Source organism: Triplophysa dalaica, chromosome 10 (assembly GCF_015846415.1).
Source record: "Triplophysa dalaica isolate WHDGS20190420 chromosome 10, ASM1584641v1, whole genome shotgun sequence".
Lineage (NCBI taxonomy): Eukaryota > Metazoa > Chordata > Actinopteri > Cypriniformes > Nemacheilidae > Triplophysa > Triplophysa dalaica.
The window spans coordinates 13,583,709-13,608,895 of record NC_079551.1 but is presented as its reverse complement, the minus strand read 5'-3'; the positions used below and the strand labels follow the sequence as shown (position 1 = coordinate 13,608,895).

General features: G+C 35.9%; 4 protein-coding genes across 9 annotated transcripts; all 4 read right to left on the bottom strand.

Moving 5' to 3' along the window:
* Positions 1–235: 235 nt before the first annotated feature.
* Positions 236–3,617, bottom strand: LOC130429537 (uncharacterized). 3 transcript variants are annotated; one of them, XM_056758165.1, is made up of 7 exons: positions 3,529–3,617; positions 2,660–2,992; positions 2,207–2,542; positions 1,277–1,579; positions 1,048–1,164; positions 907–962; positions 236–409 (listed from the first exon to the last, which is right to left on the bottom strand). In XM_056758165.1, exons 1-7 carry the CDS (start codon positions 3,575–3,577, stop codon positions 365–367), a joined length of 1,239 nt encoding a protein of 412 aa, XP_056614143.1. In that variant the 5' UTR covers positions 3,578–3,617; the 3' UTR covers positions 236–364. The 3 variants fall into 3 exon arrangements, with proteins under 3 accessions (XP_056614143.1, XP_056614144.1, XP_056614141.1); XM_056758166.1 differs by having other exon boundaries at positions 303–409; positions 1,052–1,164; XM_056758163.1 differs by lacking the exon at positions 236–409 and having other exon boundaries at positions 607–962.
* Positions 3,618–5,575: 1,958 nt separating this feature from the next.
* LOC130429536 (uncharacterized) lies at positions 5,576–9,202 on the bottom strand. Of its 3 annotated transcripts, none has more exons than XM_056758161.1 (7): positions 9,114–9,202; positions 8,245–8,577; positions 7,792–8,127; positions 6,862–7,164; positions 6,633–6,749; positions 6,492–6,547; positions 5,576–5,989 (listed from the first exon to the last, which is right to left on the bottom strand). In XM_056758161.1, the coding sequence occupies exons 1-7, from the start codon at positions 9,160–9,162 to the stop codon at positions 5,945–5,947; spliced, it is 1,239 nt and encodes a 412-aa protein (XP_056614139.1). In that variant the 5' UTR covers positions 9,163–9,202; the 3' UTR covers positions 5,576–5,944. The 3 variants fall into 3 exon arrangements, with proteins under 3 accessions (XP_056614139.1, XP_056614140.1, XP_056614138.1); XM_056758162.1 differs by having other exon boundaries at positions 6,637–6,749; XM_056758160.1 differs by lacking the exon at positions 5,576–5,989 and having other exon boundaries at positions 6,188–6,547.
* A 468-nt stretch (positions 9,203–9,670) lies between these two features.
* On the bottom strand, positions 9,671–13,870 carry LOC130429543 (uncharacterized). Of its 2 annotated transcripts, XM_056758176.1 has the most exons (7): positions 13,633–13,870; positions 13,345–13,467; positions 12,411–12,734; positions 12,036–12,332; positions 11,816–11,932; positions 11,662–11,732; positions 9,671–11,172 (listed from the first exon to the last, which is right to left on the bottom strand). In XM_056758176.1, the coding sequence occupies exons 3-7, from the start codon at positions 12,700–12,702 to the stop codon at positions 11,128–11,130; spliced, it is 822 nt and encodes a 273-aa protein (XP_056614154.1). In that variant the 5' UTR covers positions 12,703–12,734; positions 13,345–13,467; positions 13,633–13,870; the 3' UTR covers positions 9,671–11,127. The 2 variants fall into 2 exon arrangements, with proteins under 2 accessions (XP_056614154.1, XP_056614153.1); XM_056758175.1 differs by having other exon boundaries at positions 13,345–13,870.
* A 6,783-nt stretch (positions 13,871–20,653) lies between these two features.
* LOC130429540 (uncharacterized) lies at positions 20,654–23,391 on the bottom strand. Its single transcript, XM_056758170.1, has 5 exons — positions 22,896–23,391; positions 21,997–22,329; positions 21,611–21,913; positions 21,383–21,499; positions 20,654–21,295 (listed from the first exon to the last, which is right to left on the bottom strand). Exons 1-5 carry the CDS (start codon positions 22,942–22,944, stop codon positions 21,153–21,155), a joined length of 945 nt encoding a protein of 314 aa, XP_056614148.1. The 5' UTR covers positions 22,945–23,391; the 3' UTR covers positions 20,654–21,152.
* Between the last annotated feature and the right edge of the window lie 1,796 nt (positions 23,392–25,187).

Sequence of the window (25,187 nt, the reverse complement as noted above, 5' to 3'; positions counted from 1 at the left end):
AAGTCCAATCAAAATATATATATATTTTTTCACTTGTGTCATCAAAAACCATTTACATTACTTTACGAAGACCACTAAAAAGTCAATAGATCCAGATTAAAAAAAAAAATGTGGCCAAAGAAGCTATCCAACTCCAAAATCCCATAAAACCGTCACATGTTGTGCATGTGGGGTATGACACAATAAAATATTTGTGGATCAGTTATTTATAGAAATCCAACATTACAGTATATATTAATTACAAAATAAATAAATACAAACATCATAACATACAAAAATGTACAACATAAATATCATAACATAAATATGTACAACATAAATGTCTGGTTCATAATGAAGACGCACAGATGATATGAGGAGGACGTCAACTCAGAGCAACACTTGAATACACTGTGTGTTCATCAACTTTCTGTAGAAACACATGACACAAGATACATGAGAAAAAAACAAGTCCACTTTGGTTTGGGTTAGCTTTGCTAGGAGTCAGTGTGTGAAAAACATAAATTGTGTTCGTTGTTACAATGTTTTGCCTTTGTAGAGCTGTACAGACATTACACATTCATACTAAAGCCAAGAGACAGAACAAACGAAGCATGTCACTTTGTACAAATTTACTTGTATTCAGTCTTTTAACTCCTACAATTTGGTGGCAGAATTTGCACTTTGTTACTTCCAGAGCTATTCCAAGTTCACAAATTCGCAGCTGTCTGTGGTATTTATTTCGCCCTATACAGCACAAACGTATCGCAAGCATGCTGAGATTTTTAAGACAGCTTGACGCCTGATGGATCACCACTTACAAAAGTAGCACAAAAAACTTTTTTTTTACTTGTAAAAAACAAATCTTTGACAGAAACCAAAGGGGCACAAACAGCAAGATACAGACGCAGCAACACAAACTCTTACCGAAATCTCATTTTGGCGTGCACTTAATGTTGTATCTGCCTCATCATGAGTCTGAACTGTTTTCAATAAAAATCACAGGTTTTACACCACATGAAAGACTCTAATAAGAAACTAATACAGTTGAAAACACATTATACTTGCCCACATGTCTAGTTTTCCTGTAGTAGAGAAACCACAATACACCCAAAGCTGCAGTCGCCATAACCAGCATTACAATAAATACTGTGATTCCCACCCAGTGTTGCTTCATCATGAGTCCTGTGATGAACACATTCAGAAATGTAACTTAGAAATGTTTGAGTTCAAGCACGACATTGTATAATGAAGGGAACAGCCATTAAACACCAATAACTCATTTTACTGCTGTTACCTGAACATGCCTCATAGACATTGTTGATGTCTAGATGTTGTGTGTGGTTTGTGATGGGATTGTTGATGACACATCTGTATGTGTTTGTATCCTGATATTCCACCTCCAGAGGTATAGAGAGTCTGATGTTGAGATCAGACACACTGATGATGGACAATAAACTGTTTCCTTTGTACCATGAGAGACTCACATGTGTCACATTCATCACTGAACACAACAACACACATTTTGACACTGAAGATCTTTCTGATGGTGAAGAACATTGAGAAGAGTCTCTGGAGATGACAGGAACAGGCAGACGAGCTGGATATTTGGAATACAATTAAAATGTTTGACATGAATAATGAATTATTGATAAGGAAATCTGTAAAGATTATGTAACATGAAGGTATGTACAAGCAAAATATTCTAGGTGCCCTAGAATAATTTATAACACTAGCAAAGGCAACTGTTGTTCATTATGTAAGCAAAGTGGTAATAACTGGTAATAACTGCTAAGCCTCCAAGCAATCCAGTCAAAGGGTTTGGTGTAAATAGAAAGGATACACTGGGAGAACTCTAGATGGGGGCACTTAACTTTTACAAACCGCAGGTGCAGAAAATCCCATTATATTTACACTCAAAATGGAGCTATATAGCACCAAAAGTGGTTCTTGACTCTTAATCATAGGGGAACCACTTTAAGTGCTATATCTAGAACCAAATCTTGGTGCTAGCACCACAATCATCCCAAAGAACCGTTGAAGAACCACTGAACCACCAAGATCTGAAGCTCCAAGATATAGACTCCACTCCATTCCCCTTTAAAATTCACTCCATGTACTATGACCCCCATCCTTCCCTCCAGTTCCCATTTGCCCTGGTCAACAATGTGTTGTTTCATTCCTTACTGAATAATGAATAACCAGTTAAACACATCGGTTTACTCACAATAGACACTGACAGTTACATTGAATCTCTTGTATGAATTTCCTGTGTCACTGATGATCTGTAGTTTATAAAGTCCAGTGTCTGTGATTCTGATTTTTGTGATGGTGAGAGATCCAGTCTGACTGTCCAGTTTCAGTCTGTCTCCAAATAACACTTTACTGTCAAACATGTCCATATGTTTCTTATATATTTGCGCTATACGAGTCCCTCGATTAACACACTGCCACAGTATCTGATCATCTGTCTGTATGTTAGTAAGATCAGTGTGTAGAGTGACATTATCTGCCTCCATCACTGACACTGACTTCACTTCATCTGAACCAACACCAAACACACCTGAAACATAAAAGTATCTGATTTCATAAACGATAAACTTTTAACAGATCAAACATGTTAGAACTATAAATGACATGAGAGTATATCATGATGACAGGAACAGGCTACATTGCTCACCATGGACAATAACAGTAAAACTTGTGAATGAGATCTTGTCACTGATGATCTGTAGTTGATAAAGTCCAGAGTGTTCAGTTTTGATGTTTGTGATGGTTAGAGATCCAGTCTGATTGTTCATCTGTAGATGATCTCTGAATATCACATCCTTACTAACAAAAAAAATGTTCATCTGTTCCCTTTTAATGATTTCAGCCAAACGAGTGTTTAGTTTAAAAGTCCAGAGTATCTGTATATCTGTCTGTATGTGAGTGAGATCAGTGTGTAGAGTGACAGAATCTCCCTCCATCACTGACACTGACTTCACTTCATCTGCATCAGCACCAAACACACCTGAAGAACAAAAAAGTTAAAAGCTGACACATCTTTACTCACTCACTAACACACCAATAAATAAATAGACACATATTTATAGGTAAACTAATATAGACGCATGTGCGATTGTGTAGAAGGCACGTGTTATTTAAGTATCTTTGTCAGCAGTTGCGTTATCGTTTGGGGGTCGGCGCGTCTCGCGTGTATTTGCACTTCAACAAAATAAGCGGACAAAGGCGATGCGAGGTGGGACCAAGGTCTGTTCCCGGTTTATTTTCAAATCTGGCGATACGATCCGTCACCTGTCCTCACCTGTCCATTCATCATTTTTAATGCAGCTGTGCAAACTGAACATATTTTGCAGACTATACTCAATTATTTACCCCAAACATTTTTATACTTTTTACAGCTAAAAGTCAAAGCGCATTCACAGCTATTTAAAATCTCAGTCCGACGAAGCTTCATTACAAAAAAGTAACAGTCAGACTATTATTTCAAGTTCAACAAGAGTTAATTGTTATGTGAATTACTTTGAATAAAAATAATCTACTTACCACGTGCAAGCCATAAGCACAAAGCGCATAAAACCGATTTATAAATCATATTTTCAAAACGTTTATGCTGCACATGGTAACTTAGGCTGTCTGGTTGTTTTGAGGGTCACTTCACAAAGCTTCAGAACATCATGAAACGAAAGCATGCCATTAGTTTTCACTTCTTTAAACTAAAGATCAAAAAGAGAAGCAACTGAAGAAAAAAACAGTCCGAGAAAGATCCTCAAAAAGAAAGATGGAAAAATAAATGTCTTCGACAGACTGTGGATCAGTCTATGCAATAGGTCTACTATAAAAGCACATAATAATATTCCTGATTTTCGTAAAGAAAATTAGCGACGAAGATATTCAGTTCTTCAACACTGTTGTTTGTTTTGCGGGCTCTGATCTCAAGTTTTTCAAAAGTTCAGATGACATCGGCTGAGGGAGGAGCCACGCAAACTTGGCCCCACTCCAATTCTGTCAAGTTTGGCTAGTTGACCTATTGTTTACATTTGCCCAGCACAAATAAAACACATAACGATAGCAATATCTGATAAAAGACAGACAAATCCATCTAAATAAGTTTTATATATTTTCAAATTATTTATCAAAAATCAAAATAAATTCCCCCCAAACAAGCCAGATGAACAGCACATATGCACAATGTACATATAGCAGAACTTGCCCTGATCAAGACATTACTGCAACGATAACCAGTATAATAATATAAGAGCAAAATTAGAATATGAAATCTTGATCTATCTTACATACCTCACCATCAACCGGGAATCGTTAAATCCAAATGCTAAAAAATGAAGGGGTTACTACTACCAGGGTCAGAAATAAACTTTTCCAAAATTTACAAATGAAATGAACATTCTTCTATACATTTGCATTGTCTTCTATTTTAAATATGTATATTAAATCAATTATTTCAACCAATATGAATAACAGCAAACTATAGACAGTAAATGTGTTCAACATTAACAAAAGTCATCTTTAAGCTGCAGCATGACATGGTTTAATACAAAGACTGTTTAATGTTGCTCAAATGTGCCATAATAACACCAATATAACCTAATGTTGTAAGATTAATGTCATTTAAATGAAATGTAATTTAAAGTTAATACATCACAAATGAGAAAAAAAGTTAAAGGCTGATTTAGGCAGAAATGTGTTTGTTGCTCTTGATATTGATTATAAATGTCAACTGAAACATTAAAATCGTTTTGCATATTGTCTTGCAGACTAACTTATTGCAGTTTTTGCACTCGTAAATCTTCACGTTTCATTTAACATTTATTGAATCCAGGAATAAACAGAAAGCATCAAACAGCTTCCACAAAGAGTCCCTCTGGATTCAAGCTGGTGCATCCAAATACAATTCATTCAAAATGCAGTTAGTTAATCTCACTTAGGCCACCGATGTATTGTTTATATTGTATGAACTCCATATATCATGTCTTATGAACTTCTATTCCTTACAAATACTCAAACTCCATAACTTTATGTTCACTGTTTTTTTTCTATATCACCTGTCCTCTTTCTACCCCACACTAATTCGTTTGGTTATACTATACACTATACCACCTAGAGGTTAACAACAGTATTGCAACATTGCTCAAAATAAAACAAATCTCACTAAATGGATAAATATAAAAAATTGTCTAAAATTCATGTTTGTAACTATTCATTTGAAATGATTGTTTACCGCATTTGTACAACAGGACCAAAAGTTTACATAAACATGTTGTAATACAATTTAAATATCCATTCAATTATTTGAAAGGGGTATTCCTGTAGCTCAGTGGTAAGAGCATTGTGCTGTGGGTTCGATCCCAGGGTATTACAAATACCTATGTAAAATGTATAGGATAAAAATTAGTCGCTTTGGATAAAAGCGTCTGCCAAATGCCTAAATGTAATGTAAATGTAAATTTGATAGGTTGGCATCCTTAAGATTTATATTATTCACTTTAATATTACTAAACACTAAGAAATGTCTTTATCTTAAAAATAAAGTAATCTCAGTGCTTGTTTTGTCTTATTTTATATTTTTTACATTTTAAAGTCCAATCAAAATATATATATATTTTTCACTTGTGTCATCAAAAACCATTTACATTACTTTACGAAGACCACTAAAAAGTCAAAAGATCTAGATTAAAAGAAAGTTAAATGTGGCGGAAGAAGCTATCCAACTCCAAAATCCCATAAAACCGTCACATGTTGTGCATGTGGGGTATGACACAATAAAATATTTGTGGATCAGTTATTTATAGAAATCCAACATTACAGTATATATTAATTACAAAATAAATAAATACAAACATCATAACATACAAAAATGTACAACATAAATATCATAACATAAATATGTACAACATAAATGTCTGGTTCATAATGAAGACGCACAGATGATATGAGGAGGACGTCAACTCAGAGCAACACTTGAATACACTGTGTGTTCATCAACTTTCTGTAGAAACACATGACACAAGATACATGAGGAAAAAAACAAGTCCACTTTGGTTTGGGTTAGCTTTGCTAGGAGTCAGTGTGTGAAAAACATAAATTGTGTTTGTTGTTACAATGTTTTGCCTTTGTAGAGCTGTACAGACATTACACATTCATACTAAAGCCAAGAGACAGAACAAACGAAGCATGTCACTTTGTACAAATTTACTTGTATTCAGTCTTTTAACTCCTACAATTTGGTGGCAGAATTTGCACTTTGTTACTTCCAGAGCTATTCCAAGTTCACAAATTCGCAGCTGTCTGTGGTATTTATTTCGCCCTATACAGCACAAACGTATCGCAAGCATGCTGAGATTTTTAAGACAGCTTGACGCCTGATGGATCACCACTTACAAAAGTAGCACAAAAAACTTTTTTTTTACTTGTAAAAAACAAATCTTTGACAGAAACCAAAGGGGCACAAACAGCAAGATACAGACGCACACAGCAACACAAACTCTTACCGAAATCTCATTTTGGCGTGCACTTAATGTTGTATCTGCCTCATCATGAGTCTGAACTGTTTTCAATAAAAATCACAGGTTTTACACCACATGAAAGACTCTAATAAGAAACTAATACAGTTGAAAACACATTATACTTGCCCACATGTCTAGTTTTCCTGTAGTAGAGAAACCACAATACACCCAAAGCTGCAGTCGCCATAACCAGCATTACAATAAATACTGTGATTCCCACCCAGTGTTGCTTCATCATGAGTCCTGTGATGAACACATTCAGAAATGTAACTTAGAAATGTTTGAGTTCAAGCACGACATTGTATAATGAAGGGAACAGCCATTAAACACCAATAACTCATTTTACTGCTGTTACCTGAACATGCCTCATAGACATTGTTGATGTCTAGATGTTGTGTGTGGTTTGTGATGGGATTGTTGATGACACATCTGTATGTGTTTGTATCCTGATATTCCACCTCCAGAGGTATAGAGAGTCTGATGTTGAGATCAGACACACTGATGCTGGACAATAAACTGTTTCCTTTGTACCAGGAGAGACTCACATGTGTCACATTCATCACTGAACACAACAACACACATTTTGACACTGAAGATCTTTCTGATGGTGAAGAACATTGAGAAGAGTCTCTGGAGATGACAGGAACAGGCAGACGAGCTGGATATTTGGAATACAATTAAAATGTTTGACATGAATAATGAATTATTGATAAGGAAATCTGTAAAGATTATGTAACATGAAGGTATGTACAAGCAAAATATTCTAGGTGCCCTAGAATAATTTATAACACTAGCAAAGGCAACTGTTGTTCATTATGTAAGCAAAGTGGTAATAACTGGTAATAACTGCTAAGCCTCCAAGCAATCCAGTCAAAGGGTTTGGTGTAAATAGAAAGGATACACTGGGAGAACTCTAGATGGGGGCACTTAACTTTTACAAACCGCAGGTGCAGAAAATCCCATTATATTTACACTCAAAATGGAGCTATATAGCACCAAAAGTGGTTCTTGACTCTTAATCATAGGGGAACCACTTTAAGTGCTATATCTAGAACCAAATCTTGGTGCTAGCACCACAATCATCCCAAAGAACCGTTGAAGAACCACTGAACCACCAAGATCTGAAGCTCCAAGATATAGACTCCACTCCATTCCCCTTTAAAATTCACTCCATGTACTATGACCCCCATCCTTCCCTCCAGTTCCCATTTGCCCTGGTCAACAATGTGTTGTTTCATTCCTTACTGAATAATGAATAACCAGTTAAACACATCGGTTTACTCACAATAGACACTGACAGTTACATTGAATCTCTTGTATGAATTTCCTGTGTCACTGATGATCTGTAGTTTATAGAGTCCAGTGTCTGTGATTCTGATTTTTGTGATGGTGAGAGATCCAGTCTGACTGTCCAGTTTCAGTCTGTCTCCAAATAACACTTTACTGTCAAACATGTCCATATGTTTCTTATATATTTGCGCTATACGAGTCCCTCGATTAACACACTGCCACAGTATCTGATCATCTGTCTGTATGTTAGTAAGATCAGTGTGTAGAGTGACATTATCTGCCTCCATCACTGACACTGACTTCACTTCATCTGAACCAACACCAAACACACCTGAAACATAAAAGTATCTGATTTCATAAACGATAAACTTTTAACAGATCAAACATGTTAGAACTATAAATGACATGAGAGTATATCATGATGACAGGAACAGGCTACATTGCTCACCATGGACAATAACAGTAAAACTTGTGAATGAGATCTTGTCACTGATGATCTGTAGTTGATAAAGTCCAGAGTGTTCAGTTTTGATGTTTGTGATGGTTAGAGATCCAGTCTGATTGTTCATCTGTAGATGATCTCTGAATATCACATCCTTACTAACAAAAAAAATGTTCATCTGTTCCCTTTTAATGATTTCAGCCAAACGAGTGTTTAGTTTAAAAGTCCAGAGTATCTGTATATCTGTCTGTATGTGAGTGAGATCAGTGTGTAGAGTGACAGAATCTCCCTCCATCACTGACACTGACTTCACTTCATCTGCATCAGCACCAAACACACCTGAAGAACAAAAAAGTTAAAAGCTGACACATCTTTACTCACTCACTAACACACCAATAAATAAATAGACACATATTTATAGGTAAACTAATATAGACGCATGTGCGATTGTGTAGAAGGCACGTGTTATTTAAGTATCTTTGTCAGCAGTTGCGTTATCGTTTGGGGGTCGGCGCGTCTCGCGTGTATTTGCACTTCAACAAAATAAGCGGACAAAGGCGATGCGAGGTGGGACCAAGGTCTGTTCCCGGTTTATTTTCAAATCTGGCGATACGATCCGTCACCTGTCCTCACCTGTCCATTCATCATTTTTAATGCAGCTGTGCAAACTGAACATATTTTGCAGACTATACTCAATTATTTACCCCAAACATTTTTATACTTTTTACAGCCGAAAGTCAAAGCGCATTCACAGCTATTTAAAATCTCAGTCCGACGAAGCTTCATTACAAAAAAGTAACAGTCAGACTATTATTTCAAGTTCAACAAGAGTTAATTGTTATGTGAATTACTTTGAATAAAAATAATCTACTTACCACGTGCAAGCCATAAGCACAAAGCGCATAAAACCGATTTATAAATCATATTTTCAAAACGTTTATGCTGCACATGGTAACTTAGGCTGTCTGGTTGTTTTGAGGGTCACTTCACAAAGCTTCAGAACATCATGAAACGAAAGCATGCCATTAGTTTTCACTTCTTTAAACTAAAGATCAAAAAGAGAAGCAACTGACGAAAAAAACAGTCCGAGAAAGATCCTCAAAAAGAAAGATGGAAAAATAAATGTCTTCGACAGACTGTGGATCAGTCTATGCAATAGGGCTACCATAAAAGCACAGAATAATATTCCTGATTTTCGTAAAGAAAATTAGCGACGAAGAGATTCAGTTCTTCAACACTGTTGTTTGTTTCGCGGGCTCTGATCTCAAGTTTTTCAAAAGTTCAGATGACATCGGCTGAGGGAGGAGCCACGCAAACTTGGCCCCACTCCAATTCTGTCAAGTTTGGCTAGTTGACCTATTGTTTACATTTGCCCAGCACAAATAAAACACATAACGATAGCAATATCTGATAAAAGACAGACAAATCCATCTAAATAAGATAAATAGTTTTATATATTTTCAAATTAGTTATCAAAAATCAAAATAAATTTCCCCCCAAACAAGCCAGATGAACAGCACATATGCACAATGTACATATAGCAGAACTTGCCCTGATCAAGACATTACTGCAACGATAACCAGTATAATAATATAAGAGCAAAATTAGAATATGAAATCTTGATCTATCTTACATACCTCACCATCAACCGGGAATCGTTAAATCCAAATGCTAAAAAATGAAGGGGTTACTACTACCAGGGTCAGAAATAAACTTTTCCAAAATTTACAAATGAAATGAACATTCTTCTATACATTTGCATTGTCTTCTATTTTAAATATGTATATTAAATCAATTATTTCAACCAATATGAATAATAGCAAACTATAGACAGTAAATGTGCTCAACATTAACAAAAGTCATCTTTAAGCTGCAGCATGACATGGTTTAATACAAAGACTGTTTAATGCTGCTCAAATGTGCCATAATAACACCAATATAACCTAATGTCGTAAGATTAATGTCATTTAAATTAAATGTAATTTAAAGTTAATACATCACAAATGAGAAAAAAAGTTAAAGGCTGACTTAGGCAGAAATGTGTTTGTTGCTCTTGATATTGATTATAAATGTCAAATGAAACATTAAAATCGTTTTGCATATTGTCTTGCAGACTAACTTATTGCAGTTTTTGCACTCGTAAATCTTCACGTTTCATTTAACATTTATTAAAACCAGGAATAAACAGAAAGCATCAAACAGCTTCCACAAAGAGTCCCTCTGGATTCAAGCTGGTGCATCCAAATACAATGCATTCAAAATGCAGTTAGATAATCTCACTGAGGCCACAACGTATTGTTTATATTGTATGAACAACCTATATCCTGTCTTATTTTAATGAACTTCTATTCCTTACAAATCCCCTCAAACTACTTACCTTTATGTTCACTGTTTTTTTTTATATATCACCTGTCCTCTTTCTACCCCAGGTTCATGCACACTAATTCGTTTGGTTATACTGCCACCTAGAGGTTAACAACAGTATTGCAACATTGCTTCAAGTAAAACAAATCTTACTAAATGGAAAAATATAAATATATATATATATTTTTTCACTTGTGTCATCAAAAACCATTTACTTTACTTTACGAAAACCACTAAAAAGTCAAAAGATCTAGATTAAAAGAAAGTTAAATGTGGCGGAAGAAGCTATCCAACTCCAAAATCCCATAAAACCGTCACATGTTGTCCATGTGGGGTATGGAACAATAAAATATTTGTGGATCATTCATTCATAGAAAACCGACATTACCATTTAAAGTAATTACAAAATAAATTAATACAACAGCATAACATACAAAAATGTACAATTTAAATATCATAACATAAATATGTATAACATAAATGTGTGGTTCATAATGAAGACGCACAGATGATATGAGGAGGACGTCAACTCAGAGCAACACTTGAATACACCGTGTGTTCATCAGCTTTCTGTAAAAACACATGACACAAGATACATGAGGAAAAAACAAGTTCACTGTCATTGCAGAGGCATTACTTTGGTTTGGGTTAGCTTTGCTATGAGTCAGTGTGTGAAAATAAAAATTGTGTTCGTTGTTACAATGTTTTGCCTTTGTAGAGCTGTACAGACATTACATACTTAGACATAAGCCAAGAGACAAAACAAACAAAGCATATCACTTCGTACAAATTTACTTGTATTCAGTCACAAATTCGGTTATATGTGTGTGTGTGGTTTGAGTTCAGTCGCAGCTGTCTGAGGTATTTATTTAGCCCTATACAGCACAAATGTATCGCAAGCATCCAGAGATTTTTAAGACAGCTTGACGCCTGATGGATCACCACTTACAAAAGTAGCACAAAAAACACTTTTTTTGCTTGTACAGACCAAATCTTTGACAGAAACCAAAGGGGCACAAATAGCAAGATACAGACGCACACAGCAACACAAACTCTTACCGAAATCTCATTATGGCGTGCACTAAATGTTGTATCTGCATAATGAAGCTCTTCCTCATCATGAGTCTGAACTGTTTACAATAATAATCAGTTTTCACACCACATGAAAGACTCTAATAAGAAACTAATACAATTAAAAACATATAATACTTGCCTCTGTGTCTAGTTTTCCTGTAGTAGAGAAACCACATTACACCCAGAGCTGCAGTCGTCATAACCAGCATTACAATAAAAACTGTGATTCCCACCCAGTGTGGCTTCATCATGAGTGCTGTGATGAACAAATTCAGAAATGTATGTGTGAGTTCAAGCATGATATTGTATAATGAAGGGAACAGCCATTAAAAACCAATAACTCATTTTACTGCTGTTACCTGAACATGATTTACAGACATTGTTGATGTCCAGATGTTGAGTTTGGTTTGTGATGGTATGGTTGATGACACATCTGTATGTGTTTGTATCCTGATATTCCACCTCCAGAGGCAGAGAGAGTCTGATGTTGAGATCAGACACACTGATGATGGACAATAAACTGTTTCCTTTGTACCAGGAGAGACTCACATGTGTCACATTCATCACTGAACACAACAACACACATTTTGAAGATCTTTTTGATGATGAAGAACATTGAGAAGAGTTTCTGATGATGACAGGAACAGACAGACGAGCTGGAAAATATGACAGATATAAATACTTTACCTACAGACAACTAGATGTTCATTTTTATATAATTAAGCATTACTCACCATGTACAGTAACATTAAAAACAAAAAATGAGACCTTGTCCCTGCTAATAAATAGTTTATAAAGTCCAGTGTGTTCAGTTCTGATGTTTGTGATGGTGAGAGATCCAGTCTGATTGTCCAACTGTAGATGATCTCTGAATATCCCATCCTTACTAACAAAGAAATGGTTCATTTGATCCCTTTTTAAGATATCAGCTATACGAGTCGCTTCAAGTCCAAAACTCCATGTTATTGTAATGTCTGTCTGGTTTTTAGCAAGATCAGTGTGAAGAGTGACATAGTCTCCCTCCATCACTGACACTGACTTCACTACATCTGCATCAACTGAAACACAAAGTGAGAAATTATGAAACATCATATGAGACCCATGATATTTTCTCATGTGTGGTTTATTTTATGGTAGCTTTTCTAAGTCATTTACCAAAACGTGTCACATTTTAGCCGACTTCACCATACTTTAAATAAAATCAGGTGAGAAAAAACACATTATTTTACTAGTATTATCTCTTTGGCAGTTCCGTTGATCGTTGGGTGATGATGTTTCAGTGGGACGCGGGTAGATACGGGATATGCCCGCGCAGCCTGTAGAGGGTTTTTTCGCACTTTGACCCGGTTATACGGTTTTAAAAGGCGGTTTCTTACCGCTTTATTTCAAAAATAGCTCCTTTCCGGTCTTATCCATTTTCCAAAAGTTATCTATTGTGCCTAAAACTGTGCATTCAATCAGCATGCGTGGTGTTTACGCAATACTTTGCATTATGAACGTCATTCATAATAAACAATTGATCGGAAGCTCTATTTAGACTTTTTGTCGGCTTCAGTAAAAATAAAACACGGTATATATAGCCTATATGTATATATATATAGCCTATCATATGATTTACACAAGAGTTAATCGTTTTCCTAATTCATTTTAATAACACAAAACACTTACCACGTGCAAGCCATAAGCGCAGAGCGAATAAAACCAATATATGTCATATCTTCAAAAAGTCATCCAAAAAGCTTCTGTTGCTCATGGTGTGGACCTATATCTGGCTGGCATTAGTTTTCACTTCTCCAAGATCGAAAATCCAAAATAGACGAGAACAGAAGCGATAGAAAAAATAACAGTCCGAGATAGAAAGATCAACACAAAGAAAAATGCACTCAAAATAAGTTAAATAAATTCATTAATAAAATTGCAGCGTGTGGATATATATAATCCCGTATAGAAACATACAATAATTACTGTTTTCGTGGGAGAGAGAAAAACATTGACGCGAAGTTATTTCAGTTCCTCGACACTCTGAAAACACTGCGGAGTGTTTTCGGTTTGGGTTTGGGTGGGGTGAAATTTTCTCATTCTGACTTCATTTTATAGAGTTTCGATTAAATGTATCATTACATCTGTTGTATTTTTGGGGGAAAAAACAATTTATATGTTGAAGCCCATTAGAGAATCTTCTGCCTTGCATTTATTGCCTTCCTCCTAAAAAATATGACTGTTCATCATTTGTATTGTATTCACATTCATTCAGAACCATACACAGGCTTGCTTTTATTCAAAAGCACACAAGACATCTCTGTTTCTAGTGAAAAACTGGTTATAATTCTTTACAGCACAGATGAATAAACACGCAGGGCTGACATACACAGACTGTAACAAACAACCCTTTATTTTTACAGTACAAATATGGTCATAAAAATAATAGACATATTCACAGGGAAACAAATCAGACTCTTCATCATGGGTTCACTATGTGATATCTCACCAGACTTTATTAGTCATGATTAGATCATTTGTTGTTAACGCACAACATGTGCATGACTGTTTGTCTGAAAGTCCCTGATCATTCTAAACCTCTGACTGTCACCTGCTCCAACATGTTATAAACTTTAAAAACTTCCAGGACCCAAATATGTGGTCATAAAGATACCTTAAGACCACTTTGGAAAACGCAAGCAACACTAATCCAGCGATGGTCCTGAAGAACTTCCTGTTTCAGTTTTAACATTTAAAAAAAAATACAAACAACGGAACGTTTATAAGAGAATATGTTTAAGATTTAATTATATATGTTGGTTTAATTAATAAAAATAAAGATGAAATCGCAAGTGCTTCTGCGCCAGTGTTTACATCCTGCGTAGTGGTCTAAAAATCTGTGCAGGAAGGACCCTGATTAGAGCCTCTAGACAAAATATTGTCTGAACCCAAACATGTTCTTTGTGAAATCCCTTTATAGTTGTCTAATATGTTCTTTTTCGTAGTGACCACATCTCCCAGACTGTGAATGATTTTTTCACTGCATTATCTTTACAAAGAAACCTCCTCATTCTCTGAAAGACTGTATGTGGGGGCTGTCTCTTACTGTATCCTGAAGTGTTTATTCCATGTAACTTTGTCAATCGAATCTCAGTTCTCATTTGTGGGAAATCCAAGAGGTTCAAAACACGAATTACAGATATACACAAGAGCATGACCTTAAAGAGCATGACCCTAAAAACAAACAGCCCTAAGAAGCCTGGCATGAGAAAACAAGAAAAACAAGAGAACATTAAATTAATATATATAGCTTTCCTGTAGCTCAGTGGTAAGAGCATTGTGTGAACAATTCAAGGTTGCGGGTTCGATCCCAAGGGATCCCACATACAGTATGTATAAATGTATATGATAATGCAATGTAAGTTGCTATGTCTGGAAAATGTAATGAGACCAATTAAAGATTTCTTGGAAGTATTTAAGGCTGCTAATGGTTTTCATCAAATCATCCTGCAGTTTATTTACGTGAGAAATAAACAAATGCATAAGATGCTAGCGTGCCATTTCAAATATAGAAAGAACAGAAACTAATGTTAATGTATCCGTGTAGGCCGCCAAGACGTAGGTTCAGCTCTATCAAGTAACCATCTTCACCCACATACGGAACACAGCCTATGCATAACACATAACACCTTCTGCTTATAACACATCTTCAACTTTAGAAGCGTCCTACACCACATCAAATACAACACGCTCTGTGCACTGAACTGACCTACATGATCAAGACGACCACAGCATATCTTATTCAGAGCATGTACGTGGGTCACAGTGCATATCTGCATCTATGTTCCATCAGTGGGTTTACAACACAAGAACAAGAGGTCTTTGGGAGTTCTGCATCGATGCATTACAAAAATAACAAATAAATAAAATAAAATTGAAATCAATGAACTTTTCTGCATGTAAATTGGATGCATGCTCGTGGAAATAACCTGTTTTTCCAAATTTTCCCGAAGGGGGTTATTGTTGACTTTTTGTACTTTCTCAGATTGACAATATAAAGCACCTGGAAATTGGGTTTGATGAAGTTGATCAAGTTCTCTGACTAATGCAACAGCGTGATCTATGCTTGTTATCAAAGACGCTTTTACAGGAACGTGCATAGGGGGTGGAGGGGATAAGAGTGCCCTGCCCATTTGCCCAAGTGTCCTTTCTGATGCCCAAAGATCAGTTTTCATGAAACGGTTGAAGGGGGAAAAGGCATTTTCACATCAACAGGCCATCAGGGTAAATGGTGTTTTCGCCTCTATTTCCAACTCTATCGACCCACCCACTCTTCAGAACATGTGTAATTCAATTGTTTTGCCTCTGATGAGAGTAAATGTCAAATTAAGTTAATTATAACGATGCCCAAATACAAACAAAACAATGCTTTAGTTTGTAAACCCAACAGATGCACTTTAACATTCACCCTTTGTCTTTAATCCATATGTGTTCTATCAATACAAACCACATCCTATACAAAGCTCACCTAAGAATAACACTTTTATTGATTCAAAATCACTTTCAATCTGCTGTGAAAGGAAAATAAAGTGGAACGCAAAAATAGGTAAATATGTCTATTCTTTGTCTTGGGGCGGAGTCATGGCATAGCCTTAGGTTTTGTGTGGAGGGAGAGATGGTGAACCTATCGGTTTTTGACACTCTCTCTCCGGTCTGCGTCTTCGTTTCCCGCCATCTCGTTTCCTTGTTACCTTCCCATCAGTGTTTCATCCCCTACACCTGTTCCCTTAATTATCCTGTTTTTGATTCCCGTATATACAGTATATGCCCTCGTTTCTGCTGTCATGTGCTAGTTCGTTTTGTTCCATGTCGGTGTCCTATTCGAACCTTTGAGATTTCCACTAGTCTTAGTCAAAGTAAGTGTAGTTTTATGTTAGTCTATTGCCATCTTGTCAAGTATTGTATTAAGTATTTGTCAGTTTAAGTATAGTTAGTCTAGTTCCTGTGTACCTTTCATTTATTATTTCTGTCGTGCCCTGTTTTTCCCCATTGTGGGTTTTTGTTTGCTGTTTTGTTCTTTTATTAAAGATTCTTTGTTACCTTACCCGCTGTCTGCACCTGAGACCTCTGTCGTTGTCTCACTGAAACTTGACAGGTGAGCTCTGGTTGACAGAATTTACTTTTATCCTCGCAGGGTTTACTATATTTAAGCACCCACTTGAATTTCCCCAACTCTTTTTTTACCTACAGCACACCAATTTATACTTTGGTAGCATGGTTTGGTTTATTAAAAAAAAGTCCCTTTGAGATGTCACACATCACTGCTAATGTTTACATTTTCTTCAATCTCTCAGCAACTAAATCAGCTGCTGTTTACGAACATAATGGGGTTCAACAGACCACTGAACAGCATCCGTGCAACCTTTCTCACTTGACAACAAACCAAACATCAGTTTTTTCACATACTGCATATTCAACTGACATAACAAAAGATTAAGCGCACACACACCATGACCATCTGAAGCTGAACTAACAGGTGACAACTGTAACGGACAACGTTTTTTTTAGCCTTTGTTTCATATACAACATATCAGCAATGAGTGTTTGTTTTTAGGTTCCGTTTTGACAACTGTTTGAGAACATTCCTGAAGGGAATTTTTCGTGGTTTGCATGGTTTTTCCTCTCAACGACAACAATATCAAAGAGAAAAGTTGTACTTAATACAAGTTTGCTATGATACTGAATAAAAAAAAACATTTTTAAAATGATCTGATAGCCTTTATACACATGTTCCTACACTCTAACAAATGTTGGGTTCTTTGAACCAGTCGTTGGGTCAAGAATGGACAAACCTAACTGTTGTGATATGAATTAACCTATGCTGGCTCGTTTCAACCGATTATTGGGTCAAATTTAAACATTCTCAAGGTAATTTTACGCAAATGTTGGGTTTGTGTGTTTTTTAACCAATGATGGGTTGAAAGAACCCAATATTTTTAGAGTGTAGTGAAAGCAAAGCATTGCACAAACAACTCTAGGGGCCCCGTTTACACTGCGATTTAAATGTGACCAAATTTTTTCCTCCAATGTGACACATATCAGATATGACCCACCATAGTGTAAACAGGAAAAAAAAACGAATGCATTCGGATTTCGAGATCAGTTTCAGGCCTCATTCATATTTGGAAATAAATCGGATAAGGTTGATGTCAATGTGACAGTCATGTTTAAAAGGGAGATCGGATTTTCTGTGGTATGTACCTAATTAAAATGGTGACAATTTGGTACTTGTCCGCAGTTTTATGACGTTTGACCAGTCCTGAGATCTCTCTCGCACCCAGATATTCCTCTCAATGGTCGAGGAGGATACAATCAAAGCATATGATGGCTTTCTTTGTCCTCATCCGCCAAAAAACAATCGCATGCGCAATGTTTCAAATCGTTTGGCAAGTGTAAACAAGTAAATCGGACTTGTGTCACAATTGAAAGTACATGTAAATGGACGGTCGAAAAAATCAGATATAGGCAACAAATCAGAATTGCGTATCAAGAGCTGCAGTGTAACTGGGGCCTAAGGTCAATGCAAAGGTCATGAGTTTGATTGAAATGGTCTGTAAGATAAAAGCATCTGCCAAATTAAAAAATGCGTAAATGATGCAAAGCAGATCTAAGGTTCATTTGCCTTTGTCTGTTTGATAACACAAGACGTCTTGCTGGGCTTTTTGCTGTAGGCTAATTATAAATCGCTTACGTTCAAAGGACCTGCTAATGGGTGTTTTCAACGAAAGCACCTGATAAAGTTTGCTCATGGTGAATAATTTTCCTCTCAATCTGCACTTCCCCTGTGACTGTGAATTTAGGAGCAATAAATAACTGATGATCTGCTTTTCCTTTCTTCAGCTTGCTGTGCACTTCTCACCATAAGATCAATGAAGTCCCTCAGGGATCAGTGCATGGACCGCTGCTTTTTCCATCTACACGACATCCTTGGGACCCATCATACGGGCACAGGGCTCGTATTAGATGGGTATGAATACATCAAAAAGGATTTAAAAAGGATTTTTTAAATCGCTGGCAAAAATCACAATTAAACAGTCCAACAATAATTAAACCTGACATGAACTGTACCATAACTTGGGTTTGCTAAGCTTAAATCGCAATAAAATCACCTTTTTCAAGGTCGCTTCATCTACTTTGCATGTGCACATCCTGCAATTTTATTACATATTTCAGGATCAAAATTTGCCCCACCACTTTTGGAATAGTGGTGCGACCACTGCCTGGTGAAGTTATAGAAGTTCAATTCCACCTGCCAAACGTGTTCTTCTCCTTTTCCCATTACTTATCAGATAAAAAAAGTCCTGTACGTATATGTAAGCGTATAGTACATGGTAACTTAATTCACCACTTTTATTTTCTAAATTATTTATTTATTTTAATATATTTTGTATTAATTAATTTGATTTGCTTACTTTACAGTAAGAAGACATGCTAGCTACCTGTGAGCCTTAAGATCATGTTCAGATTACACTTAAAACGAGTTAATAACATTATCGGCATGAACAAATGGTGCTATGAAACACTAAAAGTACTAATCTGGCTCGTAATCATAGGGGAACCAATTTAAGTGATATATATAGCACATATTGTACCTACTTTTTATAGAACCTCTTTCGGTTTTCAAATTATTGGTGCTATATAGGGATAAAAGAGGTACCACTATGATCACGAGCCAAAGAACCACTTTAAGTCCTACATAGCACAATTAGTTTTTACAGTTTGTAGTAGACAAATAAAGGTTTATGTTTTCAATAAGTTCAACATTGTCTTCTATTTACATATTTTGATCTTTGAAAACACCAAACTTATGTATGTCCATGTGCTAGACCTTATCCCAGCTAGTCATTCCCAAGGTAGAATGGCCATGAACACAGGCATTTTGAAATATAAGCCATGTGTGCATGTACAGCATAATATATTTAACTTAGTTTTTTAAGGGAGACTAGGCATTGCAATTTATAGTAGTCTGTATTCTTAAGATAACTGAGAAGAGTATTAATACATGAGAATTTGATCTAAATACATCCACATCAACCAGGAATCAAAAAATCCAATCGCTAAAAAAATTAAGGTGTTACTATACTACTGTTACGCATTGCTCTAATACTTCAAGGGTTGAAGACCTAAATGCAGCTTTAATAATACAACGGTCAGAGCAGGCAGTAGAGATTCACAAACAATATACAATCCAAGGTCAAACACAAGTACTCCAATAGCTGAGAATGCTTAGAAATGCAATGTAACAAAAAAGCAAGACTTGGCAACGATGAAAGAACAGAGCAGGCTTATGTAGACAGAAGTGACATGTTTAAAGTAACAGGTGAGGATGTTCAACATAATGAGTCCAGCAAAGGGTTATGGGAGATGTAGTGTGCAATGACAGTTCGGGGAATGAGGGGAGTGCCCTCTAGTGGATTTAAGAGGGCACTCCAGCTGGTGAATGTGACAATTGTAAAGGCGTACACTATGAAAAATCTTAATTTTAATCTCAGTGCTTGTTTAGTCATATTTTACATCTTTTTAAATTTTAAAGTCCAAACAAAATATTTCTTACTTATTCTCCTTTGTGTCATCCAATTATTTTTTACTTTACTTTACAAAGACCACTAAAAAGTCAATAGATCGTGAAAACAACAGTAAAATGGCCGAAGAAGCTATCAAACTCCAAAATCCCAATATTTTATATTTGTGGATCATTTATTTATAAAAAAACATGAATTACAGTTTACATTAATTACGAAATAAATAAATACAAACATAACAACGTACAATAATGTAAAAAATTGAATTTTTGGATTAATTATATTTTGACTGAATATGTGTTATATCAACATAAATGTCTGGTTCATAATGAAGATGATATGAGGATGACGTCAACTCAAAAAACACTTGAGTACACTGTGTGTTCATCAGCTTTCTGTAAAAACACATGACACAAGACACATGAGACAAGACACATGAGACTAAAACAAGTTACCTCTCAATGCCGAGTAATTACATTGGTTTGGGTTAGCTTTGCTATAAATCAGTGCGTGAAAAATACAAACTGTGTTCGTTGTTAAAATGTTTTGCCTTTGTAGAGCTGCACAGACATTACACACTTGGACTAAAGCCAGACTAAATAACAAAAGCCTAGAGACAAGACAGACAAATCGTGTCATTTTGTACAAAATTTCTATTTAATTCGATTCATTCTTTTAACTTTGGTTAACTAGTTGGCAGAATTTGCATTCTGTTTCTTCTCGGAGATTTTACAAGTTCACAAATTCTGTTATATCTGTGTGGTTCGAGTGTAGTCACAACTCACTAAGGTATTTATTTAGCCTACAGCACAAGCGCTAAGCAAGCATCAACATATCTTAAGATAGCTTGACGCCTGATGCAGCATCATGCACTTACAAAAGGAGCGCAAGCAGCACATTTTTTTCTTGTATGTACTAAAGCTTTGACAGAAACCACAGGGTCTCAAATAGCAATATACAGATGCACACAGCAACACAATCTCTTACCGGAATCTCAATATGGCGTGCACTAAATGTTGTTTCTGCATAATGAATCTCTTCTTCATCACGAGTCTGAACTGTTTTCAATAATAATCACAGTTTTCACTCCACACTTTCTTGCACAAAAGACTAAGTTAATACAATTAAAAACACTTAATACTTACCTCTGTGTCTAGTTTTCCTGTTGTAGAGAAACCACATTACACTCACAGCTGCAGTCGCCACAACCAGCATTACCAGAAAAACTGTGATTCCCACCAAATATGGATTCTGAATGTGTGCTGTAATGAACATATTTAAAAATTAAACTTATCAATGTTTGACTTCAACCAAGGAAACAGACATTAAAGATGAGTTTGACCAACCAGACACTCATTTAACTAATCTCTTACCTGAACATGACTCACAGAGTTCATTGATGTCTAGATGTTGAGTCTGGTTGCTGACCGGATTGGACACCACACATCTGTATGTGTTGTTGTCTTGATATTCCAACTCCAGAGGTAGAGAGAGTCTGATGTTGAGATCAGACACACTGATGCTGGACAATAAACTGTTTCCTTTGTACCAGGAGAGACTCACATGTGTCACATTCATCACTGAACACAACAACACACATTTTGACACTGAAGATCTTTCTGATGATGAAAAACATTGAGAAGAATCTCTGATGATGACAGGAACAGCCAGACGAGCTGGATGACATGACAGATGGGAAAAGACACGTTACTTACAGAAACCTATAGATGAACATTTTCAATAATTGTACATTGCTCACCATGGACAATAACAGTAAAACTTGTGTATGAGATCTTGTCACTGATGATCTGTAGTTGATAAAGTCCAGTGTGTTCAGTTTTGATGTTTGTGATGGTTAGAGATCCAGTCTGATTGTTCATCTGTAGATGATCTCTGAATATCACATCCTCACTAACAAAAAAAATGTTCATCTGTTCCCTTTTAATGATTTCAGCCAAACGAGTGTTTAGTTTAAAAGTCCAGAGTATCTGTACATCTGTCTGTATGTGAGTTAGATTAGTGTGAAGAGTGACAGAATCTCCCTCCATCACTGACACTGACGTCACTTCATCTGCATCAACACCAAACACACCTGAAACACAAAAAAGGTAAAAGCTGACACATCTTTACTTACTTACTAGCAGATCTATACATAAATGTACAGGTATGTACAGGTAAACTAATATATACAAATATACGATTGGGTAGAAGGCACGTGTTATTTTAGTAACAGTAACGTTATTTCTTATTCAGCAGTTCAGTTATTGTTGATCTGCGCGGAATTTTGACAATAAACCGCACGTCCCGGGTGTGTTCCCGGTTTATTGTAAAACGTGGCGCTTTTTTCCCATCACATTCATCTACATTAAGGCATTGTTTTTATCAAAAGTGTTTTACAGTGCCTTCAAGCTACACATTTAATGAATAGCTATACCAGTTTCACGCTGTTCCAGCTGAGGAACGAAAACATACTTCATACTAGAATATTTTTTATATGCTCTTCTTATACTTTATAAATACATCCGATTCCGAAAATCAAAGCGCACAGCCATTCAAACTCTCAGTCAGAGTACGTTTCAGCACAAACTAACACATATCATTATTTCAACAAGGAGCAAATCATTTTGTAAATATTTTTTATTAAAATAAACTACTTACCAAGTGCAAGCCAGAAGCACAGAGCGAAAAAACCGGGTTTATACATCATATTTTCAAAACGTCTATAAGAACAATTCTGCGCCACATGGTGTTTCTGGTTTTTGGGGTGACGAACAAAACTGAAAAGATTCAAAACATCTTAAAACAAAACGAAATCAGTAGTTCTCACTTCAACTTACAGTAAGATCGAAAACCGAAAACAGCCGAAAAGAGAAGCGACTGAGAAACACAGTTCGTGAAAAATCAACACAAAGAAAGGCAAATAAATAAATAAAATAGTTTGCGTCGTGTTAGACAGACAGTCATGCAGCGATATATAATCCTGTAAAGAAATAAACAATAATTCCTGATTTCGTGGGGAATGAACGTCAACGCAACGCCAAGAGATTTCAATTTAGTTCATTGTGTTTGTGTGTCTGTGTGTGTGTGTGAGAGAGAGATGAGTGAGTGAGAGAGCGAGTGAGAGATAGAGAGAGAGCCAGAGAGAGAGAGAGAGAGAGAGAGAGAGAGAGCCAGAGAGAGAGAGAGAGAGAGAGAGAGAGAGAGAGAGAGAGAGAGAGAGAGAGCCAGAGAGAGAGAGAGAGAGAGAGAGAGAGAGAGCTCAAACCTGGCTGCAAGATATGTCAAGTCCTGCCACGACCAAAGAACAACCAGCACAACACAACACAACACTGACAGGACAACACACACAAACTGACACTATCACCCTCATTGAGAACTTTGAATAAAACTCTTTTTCTGTTTATATTGAGATGTATATATATATATATTTTTACTTATAGACTTTTAATTTTATTCTATTTTATTTTTTATCTTAATCTATATTTGTGCATGTTTACATTTAATCTTGTGCTTTGGCAATGTAAATTTTATTTTATCATGCCAATAAAGCTCCTTTGAATAGAGAGAGAGAGAGAGAGAGAGAGAGAGAGAGAGACTCTCCTTGTATCCTCATTTTATTATTAGATTTCGATTTTAGAAATGTAAAGAATTATCATTACAGAATTTTCGACCTTGTCTTATTGTGTTCAACCCCATCATTTGCATTTGTGCTTGTATTCCCATTCCCATCCATTCCACCCCACAAATAAGCAAATCATTTTTTAATATCCGATGAATACAAGTGTCTGGTATCATATGATTACTTTACAGCCACAAAGTTATTGAATTAACACACACAGTTGAAACACACAGGCAGAACTTCCTGTTTAAATTTAGTTACCCTAAACAAACACTTGAACAAAATACAAACAACAAAACATCTATAACCAAATCACAAATATCTTTAAGATTCAAATATATATGTAACATTTAAGAAGAATATAAATAAAAATGAAACTGCAAGTGCTTCTTACCAGTGCTATAAATAGATGCTGAAAGGCCTCTTATTAGACCGTCTAGACAAAATCCTGTCTGAACCCAAACATGTTTATAAAGAAATTCCTGTGAGAAACTGTCATTTAAGGAATCGAAAAGCAAAACAAAGGCAAATTTAATCTCATGTTGAAACTCATGTTTGTCGGATCACAGTTTATCTTTATACTACTCTGTTCTATTTCATACAATGGTGACCACAGCTGCAATCGTCTGAATGATATTCTCACGGCCTTTATCTTTATAAAGAAACCTCATCGTTCTCGAACAAAATGAATGTCTGCACTGTCTCTGAATACACAGTGAAGCGTTCATTCTTTTAACTTTGTAAATTGAATCTCAGTTCTCATTTGTGGGAAAACCTAGTTTTATAAACACGAGGTACATAAATACACGAGAGTATGACCTTAAAAACAAACAGCCCAAACAAGCATGACCTGAGAAAACGAGAAAAACAAGAGCGCATTAAATTCACAAGACTAAACGATTTAATGAGACCAAGTAAAGATTTCTTGGAAGTATTTAAGTCTGCTTATGGTTATCAACAAAACATCCTGCTGTTTATTTAGGTCAGAAATAAACAGATACGTAAGCGTGCTATTTCTAATATAGAAAGAATATAAAAACATAAAGACTCGACATGACAAAACGCATTGTTTGTTAAGTCAGTCGCTCACTATTGGTGATCTTAAAGTGTGCATTATTCACTGAATGTTGTGATGTTTACATCTGTAGATTACACTAATGTTATTTTAACCGATGTAGGCCGTGTGGTTCAGCTCTAAGGAAACAGTCATATCTTCACCCACATACTGAACACAGTGAATGCATAACATCTTCTGCACAATTATGAAACATATTCAACAATAGAAGCTGACTTTTACCACATCAATAGAACACGCTCTACGCGCTAAACTG